The sequence below is a fragment of the Lemur catta genome, chromosome 5, assembly GCF_020740605.2.
Source record: "Lemur catta isolate mLemCat1 chromosome 5, mLemCat1.pri, whole genome shotgun sequence".
Classification (NCBI taxonomy): Eukaryota; Metazoa; Chordata; class Mammalia; order Primates; family Lemuridae; genus Lemur; species Lemur catta.
In genome coordinates, this window is record NC_059132.1 from 56,966,275 (window position 1) to 56,988,100 (window position 21,826).

Here is a 21,826-nt window from a genome sequence, read left to right on the forward strand (position 1 = left end):
TGTAATAGGGTGGGTAATTGTCTGTCTTTTTCCTCCTTAACTTCTAGTGCCTGAAACAGTATATGCAGCTGGCAATCCGAGAAGGATGTGGATCTCCCATCACTTGCCCAGACATGGTGTGTCTAAACCACGGGACCCTGCAGGAAGCTGAGGTATGTATGGCTGCCATAATCTTCCCTTGATGTTATTTATTAGCATCTTGACTCTTTACGTACCTGCATACCAGGGAGTCTAGCAACGAAATACAGAGATTAACTTTATAAAGGCATACTTTATTGCTGCGTACCTTTGGATTCTTTATAGAAACTGTTAAAGCTGTCATTTAGCTCAGTTCTGTTTATATAAGCCATCCTGAGTGTCGAAGAAGCTCTGGCATAGGCAAAGGTGCTAGAGATCAAATTTATTGAACATGAGGTTTGGAGGCTGAGTAGCGAGTGGTCTTGTGATTTTTATTACCTTAGAGATAAATAGACCATAGGTTAGCCACAGTTACAGAAAATATAAACGATTTTGATTTTACAATGGTAGCCTGAATCAAACCATTTCCAAGCATCAGAGAGAGGCCTTTTGGTTGATCTGCATCAGGAACCAGAAATATCTTTCTTTTTTGAGTGAGTCCTTCTCCCATTTTCTTAAGTTTGATTTAACTCTTTCTTTTGTTTGTTTAATCCCTGGTCATTGACTCACCCTTAAATCTGCCTTTTCATCTTCAGACCCTGTTCACTTTAAATCAGAATATAATGAACTCTTGTCCATTCTTAGGGGGTGTGTGAGCCTCTGAAAGATGCCCCAAGAAACAGATGAAATAAATTATTCATTCAGCAAACACAGAACACCTGCTTTGCACCAGGCACCCTTCCAGTTGCATTTGTGGCCAATATACTATCTAATTCTCTCAACAAACCTCATGAAATTGGGTCTTACTTCCAGATAGGGAATGTGAGGCCCAGAAGGTTTAAGTAACTTACCCAAAAGTGTATATCTAGAAAGTAGAAGAGATATAATTCTAATCTAGTTCTTTCTAACCATCATAACTACATGACTTTAAGAGTAGAACTAGGTAGGTAAGGACTTGGTAATTTTTAGCTCAATAGTGCACATATATGTGTATGTAGAAATAAATATATGTGCATGTATATATACTGTACATGCTTTATGAATATATGTGCTTTTACATGTATAGCCTTCGCTTTGTAAACAAAGAAGTCAGATGGTATAGATGATTTCTAACCAATCTGTATCTGGGTATCCTGTGTTCAGTTTATGGAATATCAGCTGAGTGGTACAAGTGAAGTAGAAGTATCTTTTAGGGATACATAAAAGGAATACATAATGGCTTAAAAGTGACTCATTTTAAGGAAATTATGAAATATTTTTTTCGATAAAAAGGTAATATTGAATATGTAAATCCTGTGGTGAGAAATATTGTTTATTTTTGTGTGGGTAGGATAAAAGGAAATTATAGTGGGGGCGGGGCGGGATTAGACTAGCTATTAAGAATACTGTTGATCTATGTCACTTAGAAATTATTTTTCAGATGAGCCTCTGGTGTTTGGAAGGATCCGTCTATGCATAATCCTTCCAGGAAAGATGCTTCCTTTTTGACTTACTCCTCTGGTGCCTGAACGGTCAACAAGTGTTAATAAAGAGCACAGAGTGTGCTGGGCCCTCTTCCAGGCTAGGATAGAGAGGAGAATAAGGCAGGCGACCAGTGCTCTCCTCGTGGAGCTTCTGATCCGGCAGAGACATTAAACAGACAACAAATCTGATAGTTATAAAAGTGAAATGTGAGAATGTTGGGGCAGGCAGTAAGAGCTGTGTCTGATGTGAAATCTTACTGAATTCATGTATGCAAAATCTATTAAACATAAATGAAATGAATAGTTTGAAATTTCAAAACAAGCCTATGAAATTCATCAGAGTCCTATACTCTAGACCTATGCTGTCCAATCCAGTAGCCACTAGCCACCTGTGGCTATTTAAATCTAGATTAATTAAAATTAAATAAACTTAAAAATTCAGTTCTTCAGTTATGCTAGTCAGTAACTGGTTTTAGGTGTTCAATAGCCACGGTGGCTAATGATTACCAGATTGGACAGCACAGAACAGAACATTTCCATCATTGCAGAAAGTTCAATTACATAGTCTTGTTCTAGACTTTTCAGTAAATGGTAGCCATCAGGCACTGACATGTGGGATATTGAATGTCAGGGCTAATGCGTCCAGTCAAGACTGGCCACAGTTTGTCTCAAGTTCTTTAGAATAGAGCTTACGTCTTCTGATTTTCTTTGTATAGATATTTTCTCTTTGTATTCCACCTCTCACTCACACTTTCCTGCTTCTGGGTCTCTTTATTCAGTTTTACTCTAAAAGCAAATTTTACTTTTAGACAATATATTAAAGTCAAACAAACCCATAATGGCTCTTTAAAAATTACAAAAATCTATTTAAAAAAAAAAACAGAACAAAAACATATTCCAAACTAAACTATAGTATTTCTTAAATTTTCCAAAGTCTTTTTCTCATTAGATGAGGGAGAAGACCCTGCAGGACATTAGCAGGCCATTTCCATACTTGTCGGTCTTGCTGAGAGTCTGACCAAAGATGGGCATAAATGTGCAGTAATCAGATGTTCTTAACTAACTCGCTACTATTTTTTTTTTTAAGAGTCATTAAACAAATGTGGTGGTGGTGATGGTGATTGTTTCTCATTTTGAACTGAGAACTGAATGGAAGGTTATATTGGAGATATGGGTATCTTCATCTGTTTCTATGGGGCTCTTCCTTTCAAAGTCAATACCATACACCCATGAACTTGGGCCGTTCCACCTTCCTTTCTAACTTGCTTTGCATCAAGATTCCGTCACATACAGTTATTATTATAATATAGAGCTCATCATCCACATATTATTGAGTATATTACAACAGAGCTCATTCTCATTATGCTCCACTGGACTCTATATCCAGGACTACTACTTCTTTCCACCCTTTAAAAAGTGTTCACACAAGTGACACATGAATATACTTCGCTTGTTAAAAATAATCCTGGTTAAGCCTGGTTCCCTTTGTCCTGCTGCTATTTCTATTATGCTATGTGATTCCTCATCATTCATTGTCTTACAAAATGCGTTGAAGTCTAACATGTTTTTCGTCTTCAGAGGGCACTGGGAATCGCAGCTCTTTCCTCGGAGTGCTTGCCTGTGTGGCTCTAGCTTACACGCTTGGCTGTGCTCCCTGTGCTGCCTTCTTGATGCCTCTAAATTGGCTCAGCTGTGGCCTTGCCTCTTAACTTTTATCTCTTAGAAATAGCCTCATTAGAGAAGCATTTAATGCCTAGTTCAAGTACAGTCGGCCCTCGGTTTCTATGGGTTCTGCATCCATGGATTCAACAGCCACAGATAAGAAATACTAGGAAAAAAAATTGTGTTGGTACTGAACATGCACGGGCTTTTTTTCTCATCATTATTCCCTAAACAATGCAGTATAACAACTATTTACCTAGCATTTACATTGTGTTAGGTATTTTCAGTAATCTAGAGATCGTTTAAAGTACACAATAGGATGTGCATAAGTTATATGCAAATACACTGTACCATTTTATATCAGGGACTTGAGCATCTGAATATTTCGACATCTATGGGAGGTCCTGGAGCCAATTCCCCCTCCCCAGATACCAATGGGATTATTTCCTAATGTAAGGAAATAGTAGAAAATGGCAACTTTCCCTTCAGCGTCATGGAAGCCTGTGAAAAACAGTGACTCTGGAGGACTTGTGGCTGGAGGTGAACCCGCTGGGAGCCAGGAGAAAGTAAAACTTTCCTTCGTTGCATCATCTGGTACTTTCAGCTGTTGCTCTGTGGAGCTTTTCCAATGTACTTGATCTAGGAATCTTGTCCAACATGGAATTATGAAAGGCAGGACACAGATTGTTTATGCTGATAGCGTCACTTCAGGCACAGCTTTGCTTGAAGTGAGTAGCCCTGTTAAAAAAGGTGATGTCTAATTTAAGCAGTTCCCGTCTGGTGTTACGGAAGTAGCATACCGTCACGTCTGGGAGAGCCTGAACCACTTGTCCGGGCCGTGTAAAATTTGAGTTCTGAGTGTATAACCCTGTCTGAATAGTACCTGCAAGCGCCTGAGAAATTTAACTGCCTCCAACTGCCAGCTGGTGGTGGAAGGCAGGGAAGAGCTTCTCACCCACTAATCCTCTTTCTGAGTCCTGGGTTACTGAAACGGACAGCCTGCCTTTTACTGCTAGTGCCACAGCACAAATCGGAGGAAGAGTGGGTGCAGCTGCCAAGAGAGGGGGGCTCCAGAATTTCCATAGGAAGGGATTTAGGGCGGGCCACTCTGGAGGCCTGGGCCAGAGGGATGGGGGAAGGGGAGGAATACAGTACTAAGGAATTTGAAGCTACATTTGCAAAATAAATAGTTTTTCCTTGGATGGCATATTTATTTCGGATGGCTTTGGGAAAGGCTGCTAGATATGGGGAGCCAAATGTTCTCCCCAGATCTCCCTTTAGCCCTACCTCTTCTTTGAACATTCTTCCTTCCCATTATCACAGTGGGAAGCTGGGGCTGAGGAGGGATGAGGATCTTCCAGCAAGAGGCCATATTCCTGTTACTGTGGTTTCAGGATCTGAATGGGGAGGGACTGAGTATGTCTGTAATGCCCTTTAGCTGCAATATGTGTTGGCTGGAGAAGAGTGAGACTTTGGGGCAGTGGGGGATAAAGGAATCCGCCAAGCCAGAATTCATAGATATTTTTTTGATGTTCTCAGCTGAAATTTTGTTTTAGAACATTTTTGAAATTTTGTTTTAGAATGTATTTAAAACTGCATATGAGGATTCTAAGATTCTTCTTTAACTAAAGATAAATATAGGAAAACTAAGCAGGGATGGGTTGAATGGGTTGCATGTATGTATGTGTGTTCATTTTATCCGTGGATGAGTTGAGGGAGAAAAGGCAGGGGATGATGTGGGAAGATGATCGTGGTTTCATAGTATACCGAAACTTCTGCAGAACATGTGAACAAAGAACAGCCAATGCAGCCCTCTGCCGTAAACTGGGAAGAAGACCACTGGCCCTGGAATTCCAGTTCTCTCTGTCTTTCACTACCCCAGGGGTCCCCACCTTCTGCCTTTCAGACAATGATGCCCTCTTGTTTTCTCCAGTCAGGATTTGTCATCTAGGATTTAGGTAAGGGGACTTGAGCTTGTTTGTTTTACTCAGGTGAATGGGGTGAAAGTGCCGCTTTTCTTCTCTGTTGGGAGGAACAGTTCTTATTTTCTGGCTTGAGATGGAAAACATTCTTAGTTTCTGTATTAGTGCGATTAGGCATTGATCCATAAGGCAAGTATTGTTTCTCCTGCTTTTACTTTCACAAGTAACAATACCTCAAAAGTTGCCAAAACCTTGGCAGGTTGAAATGATCGACTAGCGGTCGATTCCATTTCCAGGTGTGCTGATCTGCTTTTTATATGCTCAGCCTGTTTCTTTAATTTTTAAAAGTAACTGTACCGGAAACATGATTTAAAGCAGTGGGCCCCAACCTGTTTGGCACCAGAGACCGGTTTCATGGAAGACAATTTTTCCACCGGGGAAGGGGAGGCGGAGCCTGTGCGGCCCGGTTCCCAGCAGGCCCTGGACCAGTATGGGACCAGGACTGGTCCGAGGCCCGGGGTTTGGGGACCGCAGATTTAAAGGTCCAAGCCTAACTCAAGTCTGGGTGCTTTCCTCTTCTGTACTGGCTTTTCAGATTCTTTTGTATGATACTTGCCTGAAGCTGATCGCTAACTTCCATTTGAACCATTTTATTTTCTTAACTGAGAAATAGTTTCCTAACCCAAAAGCAATGTATATTGCATTTATTAACATTTCTTATGGGAACACACACCACTCTCAGGCTCCACTGTCTGCCCCCTTTTTTCTTTATTTTTTGTAGGGTTAGTGTTAATGTAGGTGGTGACGTTTGTTCAAATGTTGTCATAGTTAATACTGAAAACCACAGGGGTGCCTCACTTCTCATTTCTTCTCAGTTGTGGATGTTAGCGATACCCGTGTATAGCAGTGGCTGCAGCCCTACATGTAGGTGGACTCTGACTTCCCTTGTCATGCTCTGCTGTAGGTGGGAGGGAAGAAGCAAGGACATTCATCAGAACTGTGTATTGAATAATGATCTTCAGGTTCATTTTTATCAGAAACAAAACCAAAAGAAATAGTGATCGTAGGTAATTAGGGGCTTTTTATTGTTATTGTTCTTATATTATTGTTCTAATTCTATTAAAATGAAACCAAATTTATTTTCTCTTTGAATTAAAGTTTTTCCATTCTGGAAAGAATTTCTACAATGATGATGAAAAGGAAAGGTGGTCTTTTGTGCTTGGATAGGAGGAGAGAGAAATTTCTGTTTAACAGGCAAATTAGCACAAATTTCAGAAAAGAGGTATCAAAAATAACTTTAAATCAAGTTAAAGACTTTTTAATAATTGATCTGAGGGAAGTGGACTCTTGAGAGTTGATAAGATACTTAGAGAGCTTTGCTTCTACTACTTGAATATGGATTTGGTTAATAATGGATTAGAACCCACTGAATAAAATAAATATCAGTCCATGCTGAGCTAAATAAAAAAATGAACAAACAAATAAATAGGGGAGAAGGGACAGCTTTTTCTTACACTAGAATTCAAATCACCAAATGCAGAATGAATGATGGAAATAGAAAATCATTATTTAGTAAATACCATAGTTATAATTATTTTTGACAAGAATTATCAATGGATACAAAAACTAGTGGGCAAAGGTGTGATGAGAAACAGGATTTTGTATGGTCTCAAAGCATCTCCCTACAAGACATTTGTTGATTACAAAGGGTGGAGAAACCTGGCAGATACCACCTTAACCAAGTTAAAAAGTTAACATCCCGAATAATGAGACGTGTTATTTTTGTGCAGCTCCCAATGGCCCTGAGGTCACGTCTGTGATAATCTTGCCAAAAATGCACAACCTGAATCTAATTATGAGAAAGCATCGGACAAATTCAATTGGGGAACATTGTACAAATAACTGGCCTGAGCTATTCAAACACTTCAAGGTCATGAAAGATAAAGATAAACTGAGGAGCTGTCACAGATTGGAAAGCCAAGGAAACATCAAAGTTAGATGCAAGGTGGTAGCCCGGAATGGATCTGGACAGAAGAAGAGGCCTTGGTGGGATAATTTGTGAAACTTGAATAAGGCCTGAAGATTATTTGCTTGTATTGATGTAAATTTCATTATTTCAGTATTGACTGTGGCTATATAAGGTGTTATCATTAGGGGAAGTTGGGGGAATAGCATTTAGGAAATCTCTATACAAATTTGAGAACTTTTTGTAGAATTTTCTGGTGTGATTTTGAATGATTTAGAATTTTTTGACAAAAAAGATGATAAATATATATCGAAAGACACCTCTTTATACTCTTTTACTATTCTCCAGGATTATCAGTCTAGCAAGTCAATTTTAGAATACTTGTGAGTTTCCTCAAAAAATGGGTTGTAGCCCTTTTACCTGCGGCCTGATTGAGTTTTTCAGTAATCATCTGAACACAATTATTTCAGTTTTGTAATGGTAGAAATGGAGGCATTGAGCAATTGTGACTTAGCTCTAAATGACAATAGAACCAGGAATTTAATACTTTAGATCATTTGTCATTATTATTCTTTTAATGAGGACCAATTTTCTCTCATCTTAAATAAAAAATGTGATAGAAACATTTCAGAAAATTAGCTCTAGTCTGCAAAATCTAACAGATGACAAGAGGAGTAGATCTTTTTTGAATTCAGTGTGTATTTATTGCCTTCAGAGCAATTTAAGTTCCCCGAGTTTAGCTTCTGTAGGTCCTTCCTCATTGTATGGTAAGGCTTCAGCCCACTGCTTACCCACCGTAGGATGTCAACAAGTATACGGAGAAGATGCAAATCTAAACACTGGGGGCTGGGGAAGAGAATGGTGTGTTCTGGAGGTGATCTTTATTCCAAAAGGATCAAATAGAAATGAGAAGTGATGAAATTAACTTTTCGTGATAAAAAATTTCAATAGAAAATTTGATTTACCTTATTAAGTCTTAATTCCATACAAACCTTTGACTTCTAGTAAATAGGAAATCCAAAGTAGAGTAAAAGACAAAAAAATTAGACCTATGACTTCCCTGCTGGTAGTAATGTGTACTTTGATGACATTTATCTGTCTAATTTAAAATTAAACATCCATATCTACTGTTGTTGAACTTTTATTAAACTGCATTAATTTCTGTCATTTTTCTCATTAGCATTTCATCTGTGTCTAAAACATCTTCTGTTTTTCTTGTCTTCCATAAACTGTATTTGACACAGCTGCTATATATTAATAAGTTTCTTGTCATTGAAAAATCAGAATTTTTAGGGGCTGATTTTGAAGGATTTAAAGAAAGTCTTCATCAGTTCACAAACTATTTGAGATGGGGGTGAGTTGGGTACAGGACTGTCCCATAGAATAAAAGACCTCAAATAGCTTGTGGGAAGGTGATTAAAAATAGAGCCGTAGAATATCACTGTGGTCTCTTGGGCTCAGTTGACATCATTCCCCAAAGTTGAAGTAACATTAGGTTATTTTTCTGCCACCCACATGTAGCAGTGACAAAGGCAAGAACTCAAGCCTGGTTCCTTAATGCCACTCAAACCTTCATTTGCCTGAACCTTCTGTCTCCAACTCTGAATTTTATTTGAGACACATTTGCCTTTCAGGAAAGACGTCCAGGTAGTATTATAACAGATGAACAAAGCTGGCTTTCAGTATAATAAAAGTTTAACCATACTTTTAAAATAACTGTGGTAAAATATACATAACATGAAATTGACCATAATATCTTTTACAAGGATTGTGGAGGAGCTTTTATTTAAGGTATCTGATGAAAATGCAACACATTTTCTCCCCAAGTGGAGAAAGAAAATTTGGGGGAAAAATGTTTTTATAATTAAATTAAATTTACGTTTAACCATACTTGGAATGAAGAAGACTGAACTTCCTTGTTTTGTGGCCCTTCAGACATTTTAACTAACTTAGCTTGGTCCATTTGCAAAATAAATAAATGAGATGATTTTTGTAGGGCAGAGGATTAGATTTTAAATGCATTTTAAATGTATTTTATTTGTTAAATACAAGTTTAGCTACATCATTCTCTTACTCCAGTTTTCTCAAGCAGACTTCCTTTTGTTAGTTGCAAGAACTAACTTCTATCTAGGTACATTTTCTACCAAAAAAGTAATGGTTTAGAGTTGAAATTGACAAGGCTAAGACTGTGTCCTGTATCAACTTGCTGAAAATCTGGAAGGCTGATATCAAATCCTTTGATTTTCTTAGTTATAAATCTTTTCAGCAACGTCAATACACTTACATCTTGACGTCAATGGAATTAATATTTTTAGAATGCCAGTTTAAAGAGCAGTTAGTTTTTCTGCATCTGCCTTTGAAATGTAATTTAAAAATGATTAATCTGAAATGTCACTTAGATATGAATCATTGTTTACTAGGAAACCTTTGGTTCATATTGCCATCTGAAATGGAAATGGTAGTCTAGCCACAAGAAATGTCTTAGGGTCTGAGATAATCAATGTATTATAACTGAGGGTTCCATGCAGTGATTTTTGTCAAAAGAAATTATTTTTAGATTATTTAAAAGGTACTGTTTCCTAGGTGACAAATGAAACTTTCATAATTCCTGAGGCACTGTCTACCTGACCTTAGTTTTTAAGGGTTCCAAAGCTCGAATTATAATCTTTAAAAAATTTCTTAAATGAATGTAGAGAGAAAAGGAGCATCTGCCATATTCAAACATGAATAATTTGGGAAGTCCAAGTTGTCTAGTCTTAGTAGCCACTGATCAAAGAATGGGAAGTGATTGATGAGTTTTGTGATTGGTGCCTTGAACTGTGATTCCTAGCTGTGGTAGAGGAATGGGGGTGATGAAAGTTGCTGCATGTGCTACTACACGAACAGTGTAAAGAAAGAGAACTTTGCAAACAATTGTCAGAGAGAATATAAGTAAAATCAGGAAAGGAAACCATAAAAGGCTGGTCACTCATGGGTATTTGATGGCTGAAATCTCATCTTTCTAATATCTCTGGTTTCAGATTGCCTGTTTGGTACCTGTGGATCAGTTCCAGCTTTATCAGCGATTAAAATTTGAACGAGGTATGCACTCTTTTTTTTTTTTTTTTTTTTATCCTGATAGTGATTGTGGTTTTACATGTGTCGTCTTTACCCACATGGGAGATTAAGGCAGCTGTGGGTTGTCTGCAAGGCCGCAAGGGTACTCCAAAAGGGGAAAACTGTAATTGCAACATAAAATTTCCTTTCAGCCACAGCCAGAAAAAAATGCAGACTAGCAGGAAATGGAACTGTCCCTATGTTGTTTGTTTTGTGTTTTTAATTTGGCTCATGTGAGAAAGGTTTTGCAAAAGTTGGTTTTATAATAACAGCAATAGAAAAGAAAGTGACTCTCAAAATGTGTTTTACCACCAATCTTCCCACTCTCGAAGACCGCTTTGAAACATGAACCAGCCCAGACAATTTTACTGTTCCTTGATATTCACCATTTGTTTTGTGATAACTACTTTTGTAAGCATGGTGATAGTTGAGAGAGTTTGGATCTGTTTCATTCTAATGTGAATTTACAATGCATTAGACTAATTTTCTTTCTCACTTTGGACTTGGGGTAATTTATATAGCTTTTCTATTTACATTGTCCATTTATCTGTAGGAATTATATTTTTTACTCCTTTTAGGCTTTTGGAAGGCCTTTTTTAGGATCCCTTTACCTCTTGCCATACCCTAATATATCCTTGAGCTACATGGTTTATTTTTTAGCATCTGAGAAGTAGGAGAAAAATTGTTTCCCCCAGAACTCATAGGACTGGCATAGTCTCACTGAGTATATAAAAAACTCTAATCTATCATGGGCATACAGTTTTCTGATTGCTAATATTTAAATCTGGATTAATAGGGCCGGGCGCGGTGGCTCACGCCTGTAATCCTAGCTCTGGGAGGCCGAGGCGGGTGGATCGCTCGAGGTCAGGAGTTCGAGACCAGCCTGAGCAAGAGTGAGACCCCGTCTCTACCAAAAATAGAAAGAAATTATCTGGCCAACTAAAAATATATATACAAAAAAATTAGCCGGGCATGGTGGCTCATGCCTGTAGTCCCAGCTACTCGGGAGGCTGAGGCAGTAGGATCGCTTAAGCCCGGGAGTCTGAGGTTGCTGTGAGCTAGGCTGACGCCACGGCACTCACTCTAGCCCGGGCAACAAAGTGAGACTCTGTCTCAAAAAAAAAAAAAAAAAAAAAAAAAAAAAAAAAAAAAATAAATCTGGATTAATAAAGCCTAGAGGTGAGGGTAGGGGGAAAAGTGAACATTTATCTGTCATTTGCCAGTAAGTTTGGTAAGCACAATTACCTTTATCTCATTTAATATTTACAACCACCCAGGTAGATAATGCTACAAGAAAAAAAGAAAGAAAACCATGCACAGCATGAAGAGATACAGAGTAGGAAAACTTGCTGGGGATTCATAGGATGGCAGTTGCTACTTTAGACCAAGATCTGGCTTAGTCTTAAAGGCTAAGAAAGCTGACATTTTTTCAGCAAGCCAAAAGCGGATTCATCTCTCATGGGTGGATCACTTAACTAAATTCATAAGACTAGATTGTTTGAATTTAAAATGGCAGGTACATTTTTGCCCCATAGAAAGATCTAGATGGGAAGTCAGGAAATAGAATGTTGAAAATGGAATCAGAATTAGGGGAGTCCAGTGAATTGACTTTTAGTGGATGAAGACGTAGTCTGATGCAGCTGTCCTGTGTGGATTCTGAGCTAACTTGAGAAATTAATGATGGGGATAGTTTATAGTGGCCCTTCCTGATCTATTCACATGGGCTGGTTAGATTGAACATTATAACACCAGATACTTGTTTATTGGATGTGATAGCTAAACATGATGGAGGCATCAAACACCTGCTCCGCCATTCTCCCACTTTATCCCAATATCCCCCATTATAAAACTCAATTATAACTGGAACATGGACATTCCCAGTATTCGGCCCTGTGGATGACCAGCTGGTAGCAAGTGCCATGATTTGATGGCTTTTACCTGGAGAAAGTCTAAAGAGTTAGGTTGGACTTTCAGGCTTCTGAAATGGTGAGATGTGGCCTATCAGTGTCATCAGTCCTACTTAGTGACTGGGGCTCAGTCTGTCCATGGTGTTCCCTTGCCCCACACGTACTTTCTTCTCCCACGACCGCTGACTTCCTGACCACTCCTGCTCCCCATCTGTCAGTAGCAGGCCTAATTCCTGATTGCTTATGTTTTAGGGGACTATTCTAATAGTATCAGCAATTAAAACTTTCTGTGTGTTGGTTCTCACTGATGAGTATAAAGTTTTGGTTTATTTTAAAAATAGTGGCTAAGAGTCTGAGTGCATTTGCAGGCTCTACCACTGGCCAGCTGTGTAACTGTGGGAAGGGTCTTTAAAATTTCTGCACTTCTGTTTCCTCATCTGTAAAATGGAGATGATAATCGTCCATATACCATAGGGTTGGGATGAGGATTACGTGAATTAATACTTGCAAAGCACTTCCTATTGAGTGCTCCGTATCTTAGCATCCAAACCTTTAACAGCTGTTAGTAATAAAAATACTAATAGCTTGGCTGGGCACAGTGGCTCAGGTGTGTAATACCCTAGCACTCTGGGAGGCCGAGGCGGGAGGATGGTTTGAGCTCAGGAGTTTGAGACCAGCCTGAGCAAGAGATAGACCCCGTCTCTACTAAAAAAAAAAAAAAAAATAGAAAGAAATTAGCTGAACAACTAAAAATATATAGAAAAAATTAGCCAGGCATAGTGGTGCATGCCTGTAGTCCCAGCTACTCGGGAGGCTGAGGCAGAAGGATCACTTGAGCCCAGGAGTTTGAGATTGCTGTGAGCTAGGCTGACGCCAGTGCATTCTACCCAAGGTGACAAAGTGAGACTCTCTAAAAAAAAAAAAAAAAACAAAAAAAACAAAAAAAAATAGCTTAAAAGTACCACCTTTATATTAAAGTACACTCAATGTTCTTCTCCTATACCCTTTTGTCCAGATGAGATAATCATACCATTCTTCAGGAAATATCCTCATATTGAAGTGGATATTATGCTGGTCTTGTGAAGAGGATTAGAACACTCCAAGTTAATTGGCAACATCCATCTTTATAGTAGGAATATCCTTGCCATGGGCGAGGTACACGTGGGCTATCATTGGTCAAGATTCTCATTTTCCCCAGATAGTGCTTGGCTTTTTGTGATATCTGTAGTATTCAACCCTGCTTATGATTGGCTTATTTCTTCATTAGATGTGATAATATATTCAGTCTGGCTACAGTCAAGTTGGGCAGGCCTCAGAGCCAGTGCCTCTCTTTTAGAAAGTATTGTATATCTCTACCTGGCTCCATTATAAGTTGACCAAATAGTTTTATTTATACATGGAATTTATTTTTTCTCATGAATTCTATCTAGGCAGATGCCCCACTGTGAATCTCATGCATTGACACTTAATTTCATTAATCTTATCTCATAGATGAAGAAACTGAAAATTGGACAGATTGAGACTTGCCTAGGATCACATAGACTGTCTAAGAGTCCTCATCTATATAAATTTTAAAATTCTATAATTTTTTTGTTGTGGTAAAAATATGTAAAGTAAAAGTTGTCATTTTGACCATTTTTTAAATGTGCAACTCTGTGACATTAATTACATTCATACAGTTCAACCACCACCACTGTCTGCTTCTAAAACTCTTCCATTACCCCAAACAGAAATTCTTGTAGCCATTAACCAATAACTCCCCATTCCTTCTCCTCAGCCCCTAGAAACCACTAATCTACTTTCTCTCTCTATTATTTGCCTATTCTAGATATTTCATATAAGTGGAATCATACTCAGTATCTATCCTTTTGTGTCTGTCTTACTTTACTTAACATAACATTTTCAAGGGTCCATTCCTGTTGTAGGATGTATCAGAACTTCATTCCTTTTTAAGGCTATGTAATATTCCATTGTATGTATATACCCCATTTTGTTTATCCATTCATCTTTTGATCAACATTTCTGTTGTTTCTACCTTTTGGCTATTGTAAATAATGCTGCTGTGGACATTGGGTTACAAGTATCTGTTCAAGTTCCTACTTTCAATTCTTCTGGGTATAATACCTAAGAGTAGAATTGTTGGGTCTTACGATCATGCTATGTTTAGTTTTTGAGGAACTGCCAAAATTTAAAACCCTATAATTTAAATATAAATTTAATTAGACATCTTACTATCATAAAGTATTGTAGTATGTTAAATTTGATGACCTTTTGGTTTGCCCCCCTCATTTTATAAAAAAAAATAAAACTGAGGCCCAGGATATTTCCATTTTGGGTGATTTGGGCAGGTAATTTGTCATCATGTAATCCTTCATTATCATCCATTACAAATAATTATTATTGGCAAGTAGACATTTCAATTAAGAATAAGTTTAAGTTAATAAAGTGGTACATAATGGAATTTACTTGGTTGGGATAATCTTTATCCAAATTGTATATTTTATTTTTACATAATAGACTTCCTGTCTACCTCAAACTCAAGACCTTTATCAGCTAGGTGACTTTGAGGTCTATGTTATAGAAATATATTTCACGTGGAACTGTTTATAAGGAGATCTTGCAATGCATTAAATACTCACTAATATCGTCAATGAGTTAGATGACTAACTGGCTAAAAGTAAATTTCATTGGCAGGGCTATGAGACAGAGTTGTAGAGATTGTTGTTGCTCGGGCAAAATGTAGACTCAGGGTAGATGCAGCCCTGTTTTCTAGTTATAAGAATTATCCTTAGTTCTCTCCAATTCTTATTGCCAAGTTCTTTTCTCAGTCTTTAGTTTGTTGTCCAGTGTGTGAATTGTCTTCTGCTTTATGTTACATATTTGATTAGGTTGCCTTTTATGTCTTTGTCTTCATGTAAGTCTGCGGGGAAAAACATTTTGAATAGGATCTCACAAAAATCATCACCCTGCACAAAGCAAAGAAGCATTATTTGGCATTGGTTGGTTATTCTATCCACTTTCCATCCGTGACTTCTCCATTGGCTACTACTATATTTCTGGGTTTCCCTTTCTGTGTCAGCTGTCCAATATTAACAAAGGAAAGGGAATGCTAACTTTGCCATGTGTTAATGATCACTGCTTTCCTTTCTACTGGTTCTCAAAGTACATGTCTGACGATTAATGCTACAATTATGCTTGTCTGTTACTTCCAGAGTCTACTTTTTCAAAATAGTTTTTTTTAATTGTGTTAAGCTTATCTATCTCTAGTTGTTAAGCACTTTTCCTAATTTTCATTCACCCTGTTTTACTTTCTGTAACTGCAAGTTGTTTCAGTTCCTTGCTAGGTTTATGTGTCTGTTCTTCGATATTTGTATTATCATATAGTGGTTAGGAACTCTTACAAATGGGTTACAATATTGTTCTCCTTCATAAAAAAGTGAAGTGAAATAAAAATTTGTTTTCCTATTATCTGTTAATACTATTCTACTCACTCCTGTATTCAAAATGTGCTTATTTATATACTGAGTATCTATCCTATGCTAGGTACAGTTCCAGATGCATCCTCAAGCTAAGGTTGCATCTTTCTTTGACAGCCCTTTTGTTCTCAGCATTCTTCACAAGGCTCTTTGCACTTTGTGTTTTCACATTTATGATTTTTTTTAATTTCAGAGTATTACGGGGGTACAAATGCTTTGGTTACATAAATTGCGTTTGCACTGCCTGGCAAGTGTGCCCATCCCCCAGACAGCACATACCGCATCCCTTAGATGTGAATTTACCCATCCCCTCCTCCCACCTCCCACCTGCCTGACACCCTATGAATGCTACTTGCCATATATGTACATTAGTGTTGATCAATTAGTACCAATTTAATGGTGAGTACATGTGGGGGGTGTTTGTTTTTCCATTCTTGTGATACTTCACTTAGAAGAATGGGCTCCAGCTCCATCTAGGATAATGCAAGAGGTGGTTCATCATTTTTTTAATGGCTGAGTAGTACTCCATAGTATATATATACTACATTTTGTTAATGCACTCATGTATCGATGGGCACTTGGGTTGTTTCGACATCTTTGCAGTTGTGAATTTTGAGACGAAAGTCTTGCTCTGTTCCCCTGGCTAGAGTGCAGTGGCGTCATCATAGCTCACTGAAACCTCAAACTCCTGGACTCAGGTGATCTTTCTGTCTCAGCCTCCCGAGTAGCTGGGACTACAGGTGCAGGTCATGAGGCCTGGCTAATTTTTCTATTTTTAGTAGAGATGTGGTCTCGCTCTTGCCCAGGCTGGTCTCCAACTCCTGAGCTCAAGCTATCCTTCTGCCTTGGCCTCCCAGAGTATGAGGATTACAGGCATGAGCCACCATGCCCGGCCCACATTTATGATATTACTCTATGCGTTTCATCTCGCTTTTTTATTTGCCCTTAGTGAAATACTTCCACCCCAGCTTTTGTATCTGATCATAAAAGTTTTATCTCATCAGAGCCTTCTATGTAGTTATTTGGTTTCTTTTAGAGTTTTTCCCTCTTCTTCTTTTTTTTTTTTTGAGACAGAGTCTCGCTCTGTTGCCCGGCTAGAGTGAGTGCCATGGTGTCAGCCTAGCTCACAGCAACCTCAAACTCCTGGGCTCAAGCGATCCTCCTGCCTCAGCCTCCCGAGTAGCTGGGACTACAGGCATGCGCCACCATGCCTGGCTAATTTTTTCTATATATATTTTTAGTTGGCCAGATAATTTCTTTCTATTTTTAGTAGAGATGGGGTCTCACTCAGGCTGGTCTCGAACTCCTGACCTCGAGCGATCCACCCGCCTCGGCCTCCCAGAGGGCTAGGATTACAGGCATGAGCCACCGCGCCCGGCCTTCTCACTTCTTAAGACTGTGTGATACTTAATGACCTTATCATCTGCTCAGTTTTATTTTTTAACACCTCCCGTCTCTCATTAGTCTACTAAAAGAGTTTGATTTCAGCTGATAATTAAATTAGCTTGGGGGTATGGTGTTTCCCACAATAATAAAAATTCATGTGATGTCTTTTTTGGCGCAGCCTCACAATGGTGGAGGATGGTGGAAAAACCACCCTTGTTAGTTGAGAGAATATTCAACAGAATAAAAAGCAAACTCCACATATTCAAAGTTGATGGTGCCGGGTGGGAAAACCAAGGGTCTTGGATTCAGTTTTTGAAAACTAAAAATAATCATTGGGGTCTGACAAAGTCCTTAGGTCTCATGGCAGTTTTAATTTTCCAGAATTTTTCTATTTCCCAATAATTTTCAGAATACAGAAGTAGAAAATAGTTTTAAATAGCATTTCCTGCCTTGCATAATTTACACGAACAGGCAGAATCTGAAGATCAGATAGCTGTGAGTCTTTATTTCAGTGGTCAATTCTACTTCCCATAAGTAAATTGTATTCAAGTCTTTGAATGTATCTATCTATGATGTAAGTCTGGCAGAGTTAATCACTTCTAAATCATGTTCATTTAAGTTTTGAGGGCACTATTGTTTGGGGGCTGACTTAAAGGTCCCCGGTTTCTCATTTTCTAGATTCCTGAACTTCCCCCATCCCAAAGCTACATGACGCTTTCATCACTGCTGATGCAGAAGAAATCAATTTAATATGCACCAGTTCACTTTCTTCCAACTTTGGAATAGAAATTTGAAGGGAGGAGCAACTAAACCTTAAACTTTTTAGATAATTGTGCATTTTGTATATGTGTATAATAATTGTGTTTCCTAGGCCAAACACCAGGAGGTAGAATTGAATTTACAATAACGGTATTAAAAAGTGTCTTTATAAATATCCTGTGACTCCTGTGGGAGCTTCACTTCATTTCGGATTCCTCTGGGATCACTGGTGTGGAGGAGAGAATCGGGAGGGAGACAGCTCTTCCCTGTGACAGCAATTTGACTACCACCTGCTGTCCATCAATATTTGTTCAGGTTCTGGGCAGTCCTGTTAGACCCCAGGGCTGCAGTGTCTGATGCCCCTTCTGCGTTGCTTCCTTTTCTACTAATCTGTAGATTACATGGTACACCCTGTTCCATGAGGTATATAAAGCAAAACTGTGCTCTTAATGGCATACTGGAATCATAATAGTATTTTTTATAAAACAGCGCTTTTACCTTTTATCAACTTGTACTTGAAGCTGTTCTTCTAGGAGCAGCTGGACCGAAGGGCATTCTGAAGGACAGATGCCCTGCTGCGCTCAGATGCCTTTTCAGTGGAATCTGGCCAGACTTGTATGTCTGGATCCCTGTTCCTTTGGGGGAAGTGCTTCGTCAGGAGCGCCCTATACAAATAGCTCTCAGGGTTGTTGTTACTGTTCTCTGGAAATACCCGGATGCAGGGTTGAACAACACAGGACCTTGACATGTCTAGTTCCATTATCTTTTATTACCACAGAGACTTGATTTACCAGTACTGTTTTGTATACTTCTGTTATATTGCTTCATTCATTTATTCAACAATTACAACATTCCAGGCATCTTGCTAGGTGAGTGACTGTCAGAGAGGGGTGAATTTATCTTTCAGAGGACATTTGGTGATATCTGAAGATATTTTTGATTGTCCTGACTGGGAGGGTGGGATGCTATGGGCATCTACCGGGTAGAGGCCAGGGATGCTGCTAAACATCTATGCACAGGGTGGACTCCACAACAAAGAACTGTCTGGTCCAAATGTCAACAGTGTTGTTATTGAGAAACCCGGCCCTAGATGATGGGGATTCAGTGATCATCAAGACAAAATCTTGCCCTAAAGGATCCTGATGTATATGTCTGTGTGTGTGTAGGGGGCAGTAGATAATAAATACAAAGTAATGTTAGATAGTGGTATGTACCATTTATATAAATAAAGAAGAGTAAGGGGAAATAAATAGATAGGGAGGCTGTTTTGGATAGGATTTTCATGGAAGACCTCTTGTAAGAGGTTATATCTGAGGAAAGACGTGATTTGAAGTGAGCAAAGCATGTGAGTACGTATACGAGGAACATCTCAGGCAGAGTTAAAGGGAAGTTCCAAGGCCCAGAGGCAGGAACAAGTTTGGTTTCTGTTTGCGCAAGGAAGCCCGTGTGGTAAAGCTACGTGAGCAGAGGGAGAGTCATAGGAGGTAATTTGGGAGTAGTGGTCAAGGGCCTGATCACGTAGATTGTGACGATGAGGTCTAAGTGTGATGAAGTCATTGGAGGATTTCGATCATGGAATATTGTGATATGATTTCCATTTTTGGAGGACTACCCTGGCTGCTGTAGGAAGAATGGATGCTAGTGGAACAAAGTGGCAGCATAGAGATTTATCAGAAAGCTATGGTGGTGATCTAATCTAAGATGGTGCATTGGAGTATATGTTAAATGTAGAAGTACTGAAAATCACCAGATTTGGACTATATTTTGAAGGTGGAACTGTCAGGATTTCCTAGTGGAGATGCATTTGGATGTATGAGTCTGGGGGTAAGTGGAGAGGTCAGGACCAGCAATGTAAATTTTGGAGTCATTAACCTAGAGGTTGGGTTTAAAACTATGATGTTGAATGAGCTCATCTAAGAATAAAGTGTAGATAAAGAAACAATCTGAGGACTGTGCCCTGGGACATTGTAGGTTTTAGAGGTGGGTCCAACAAATGAGATTCACAAAGGATGGCCAGAAATATTAATCCAGAAGCTAGGTAAAGGTAGTGTTTACAGAGTGTTTACTGGATCAGATGCTATTGAGAGATTGGGAGAGGTAAGGACTGAGAGTTGGAAACAGAGAAGTCTTTGGTGACCTTGACAAGTGGGGTTTTAGTGCAGGGACAGGGAAGTACCAGCTTGGAGAGCATTCAGAGTATTATAAGAAAAGGGAGTGCGGTGAATACCTTTTTCAAGAAAACCTGTTTCAAGTTTTTTTCTCAAAAGGAACTCATGATTCTGCAGAAAGGGATGATATAGGAGAGGGAGGGGAGAGAACAGCAGAAGCAAGATCCTTGAGAATGTGAGGGGGGATGGATTTCAGTGCCAGGGGGAGGGATTGGACTCACTACGGGCAGGTTCAGCTCATCCTATCCCAGGGGAAGGTGGAGGGGATACAGGCCTGGATGCAGGTGAGCTAGCCTATGTGGTGTGCATGGGTTCTCTTCTAACTGCTTCTGTCTCCTAGGTGAAATAAGAAGGAAGGTCAGCAGCTGAGAGAGAGAAGGAGGAAGAGAGTATTGCAGGTTTGAAACAAGGGGAGGAGCTTTATTAATACTAATATATGAAAGTACAGTGACTCAAGCAATATTGAACATGACTTTTACAAAATACCACCCAAATTGCATGCATTCATAAATCATTCAACAGATGTTTATAGAGCCCCAACTTTGTGTAAGTCACTGTGTTTTTCAAGGTATTTGACTATGACCCAGAATAAGAAATATACTTTACTTTGAAAGCCAGTATAGCCACATACACCAAGATAGAATGAACAAAACTTTCATGAAACTATACTTAGGTGAAATGCACGCTATGTTCTTTTCTAATCTATTTCATCTTTAAAAATTGCTGGTCACAACCTGTTAAATTGATCTCTCAGTCCCTGTTGTTTGAAAAACACCACAGTAAAGAATACAAATTTGTGTGTTCCCTTTCAAAGGGTTTAAAGTCACACATTAAGGTTGAGGATTGGAAGGAAAAGAATGGGGAGGAATTCCAGTAATTCTTATGGAGAACCTGCCGTATGTCAGGCACTGTGTTGTGTGTTATTTATAGTGTCTGTTTAATCTTAAACATCTCCATTTTATAGAGAAGGAAGACATCTTGAGTTAAATGGCTCCTCTAGTAACTCGTGGACCCATACTTTCTCCTATATTATCATAGCCCTAGCTGAGTTCAGTGAAAAGTAAGGACTACTTCTATTGTGGGTTTGTTTTTCTGCTTTCGTAAAACAGAATTACATGTATGAATCTCTACTTTTGCATTATTTGGATAAAATCTGGAAATCTTTCAGATCAAAGCTATGTGTAGATTGGCTGCTTATTCATGGTTCTAATCTATGGGTTTAAAATGTGATTTAAACAAATGTACAGCTGTAAATGACCCTCGAAAGCAGGAATAGTATCAGCTCAGTGTCATTTGGATCTCACAATGTAACAATTTCAAAGGCTTATCTCTAGCAATTCTTTTAAAAAAAATTATCATAATAGTTTTTAAATGTTTATTTCTCAAAATCAGTAATACATGGTCAATAGAGAAATTGAGGAAATGCACAAAAGTAAAAAAGAAAATAAATATCCTTTTACCCAAAGATCAGTTGACTTTTGGTTTAGCCTTAATGTATTTAGCTCTGTTTATTTTTATTACATGTACATTTGCTAAAAACAAAGACCTTGTTTTGGCCTTTTATTTATTTAATTTAAAAAAAATTGACAGATAAAACTGTCTGTATTTACTGTGTTCAACATGATGTTTCATAGCTGCCAAGTATATGTACATGGTGGAAATTACTAAATCGAGCTAAGTAACAGATGCATTACCTCATGTAGTAATCATTTTTGTGATGAGAACATTTTATATCCACTTTCTTAGCATTTTTCAAGAATACAATATATTATTAACTATAGTCAGAATATGGTACAATAATCTCTAGCAATTCTAACCAAAATAGTAGTTACCCAGTTGAAAGAGCAAAAAGTATACATGTGAGCTGAGAGGATCTCTACCATGAATCAAAAATAGAGAAGATA

General features: G+C 38.5%; 1 protein-coding gene across 2 annotated transcripts in view; it reads left to right on the forward strand.

Moving 5' to 3' along the window:
* RNF144B (ring finger protein 144B) overlaps nucleotides 1–21,826 on the forward strand; it is a 79,269-nt gene that overhangs the window by 38,062 nt on the left and 19,381 nt on the right. For both annotated transcript variants that reach the window (XM_045551865.1, XM_045551866.1), the window contains 2 exons: nucleotides 48–152; nucleotides 10,151–10,211. In XM_045551865.1, the coding sequence (XP_045407821.1) occupies nucleotides 48–152; nucleotides 10,151–10,211 (166 nt within the window). The remainder of the gene's footprint in view (nucleotides 1–47; nucleotides 153–10,150; nucleotides 10,212–21,826) is intronic.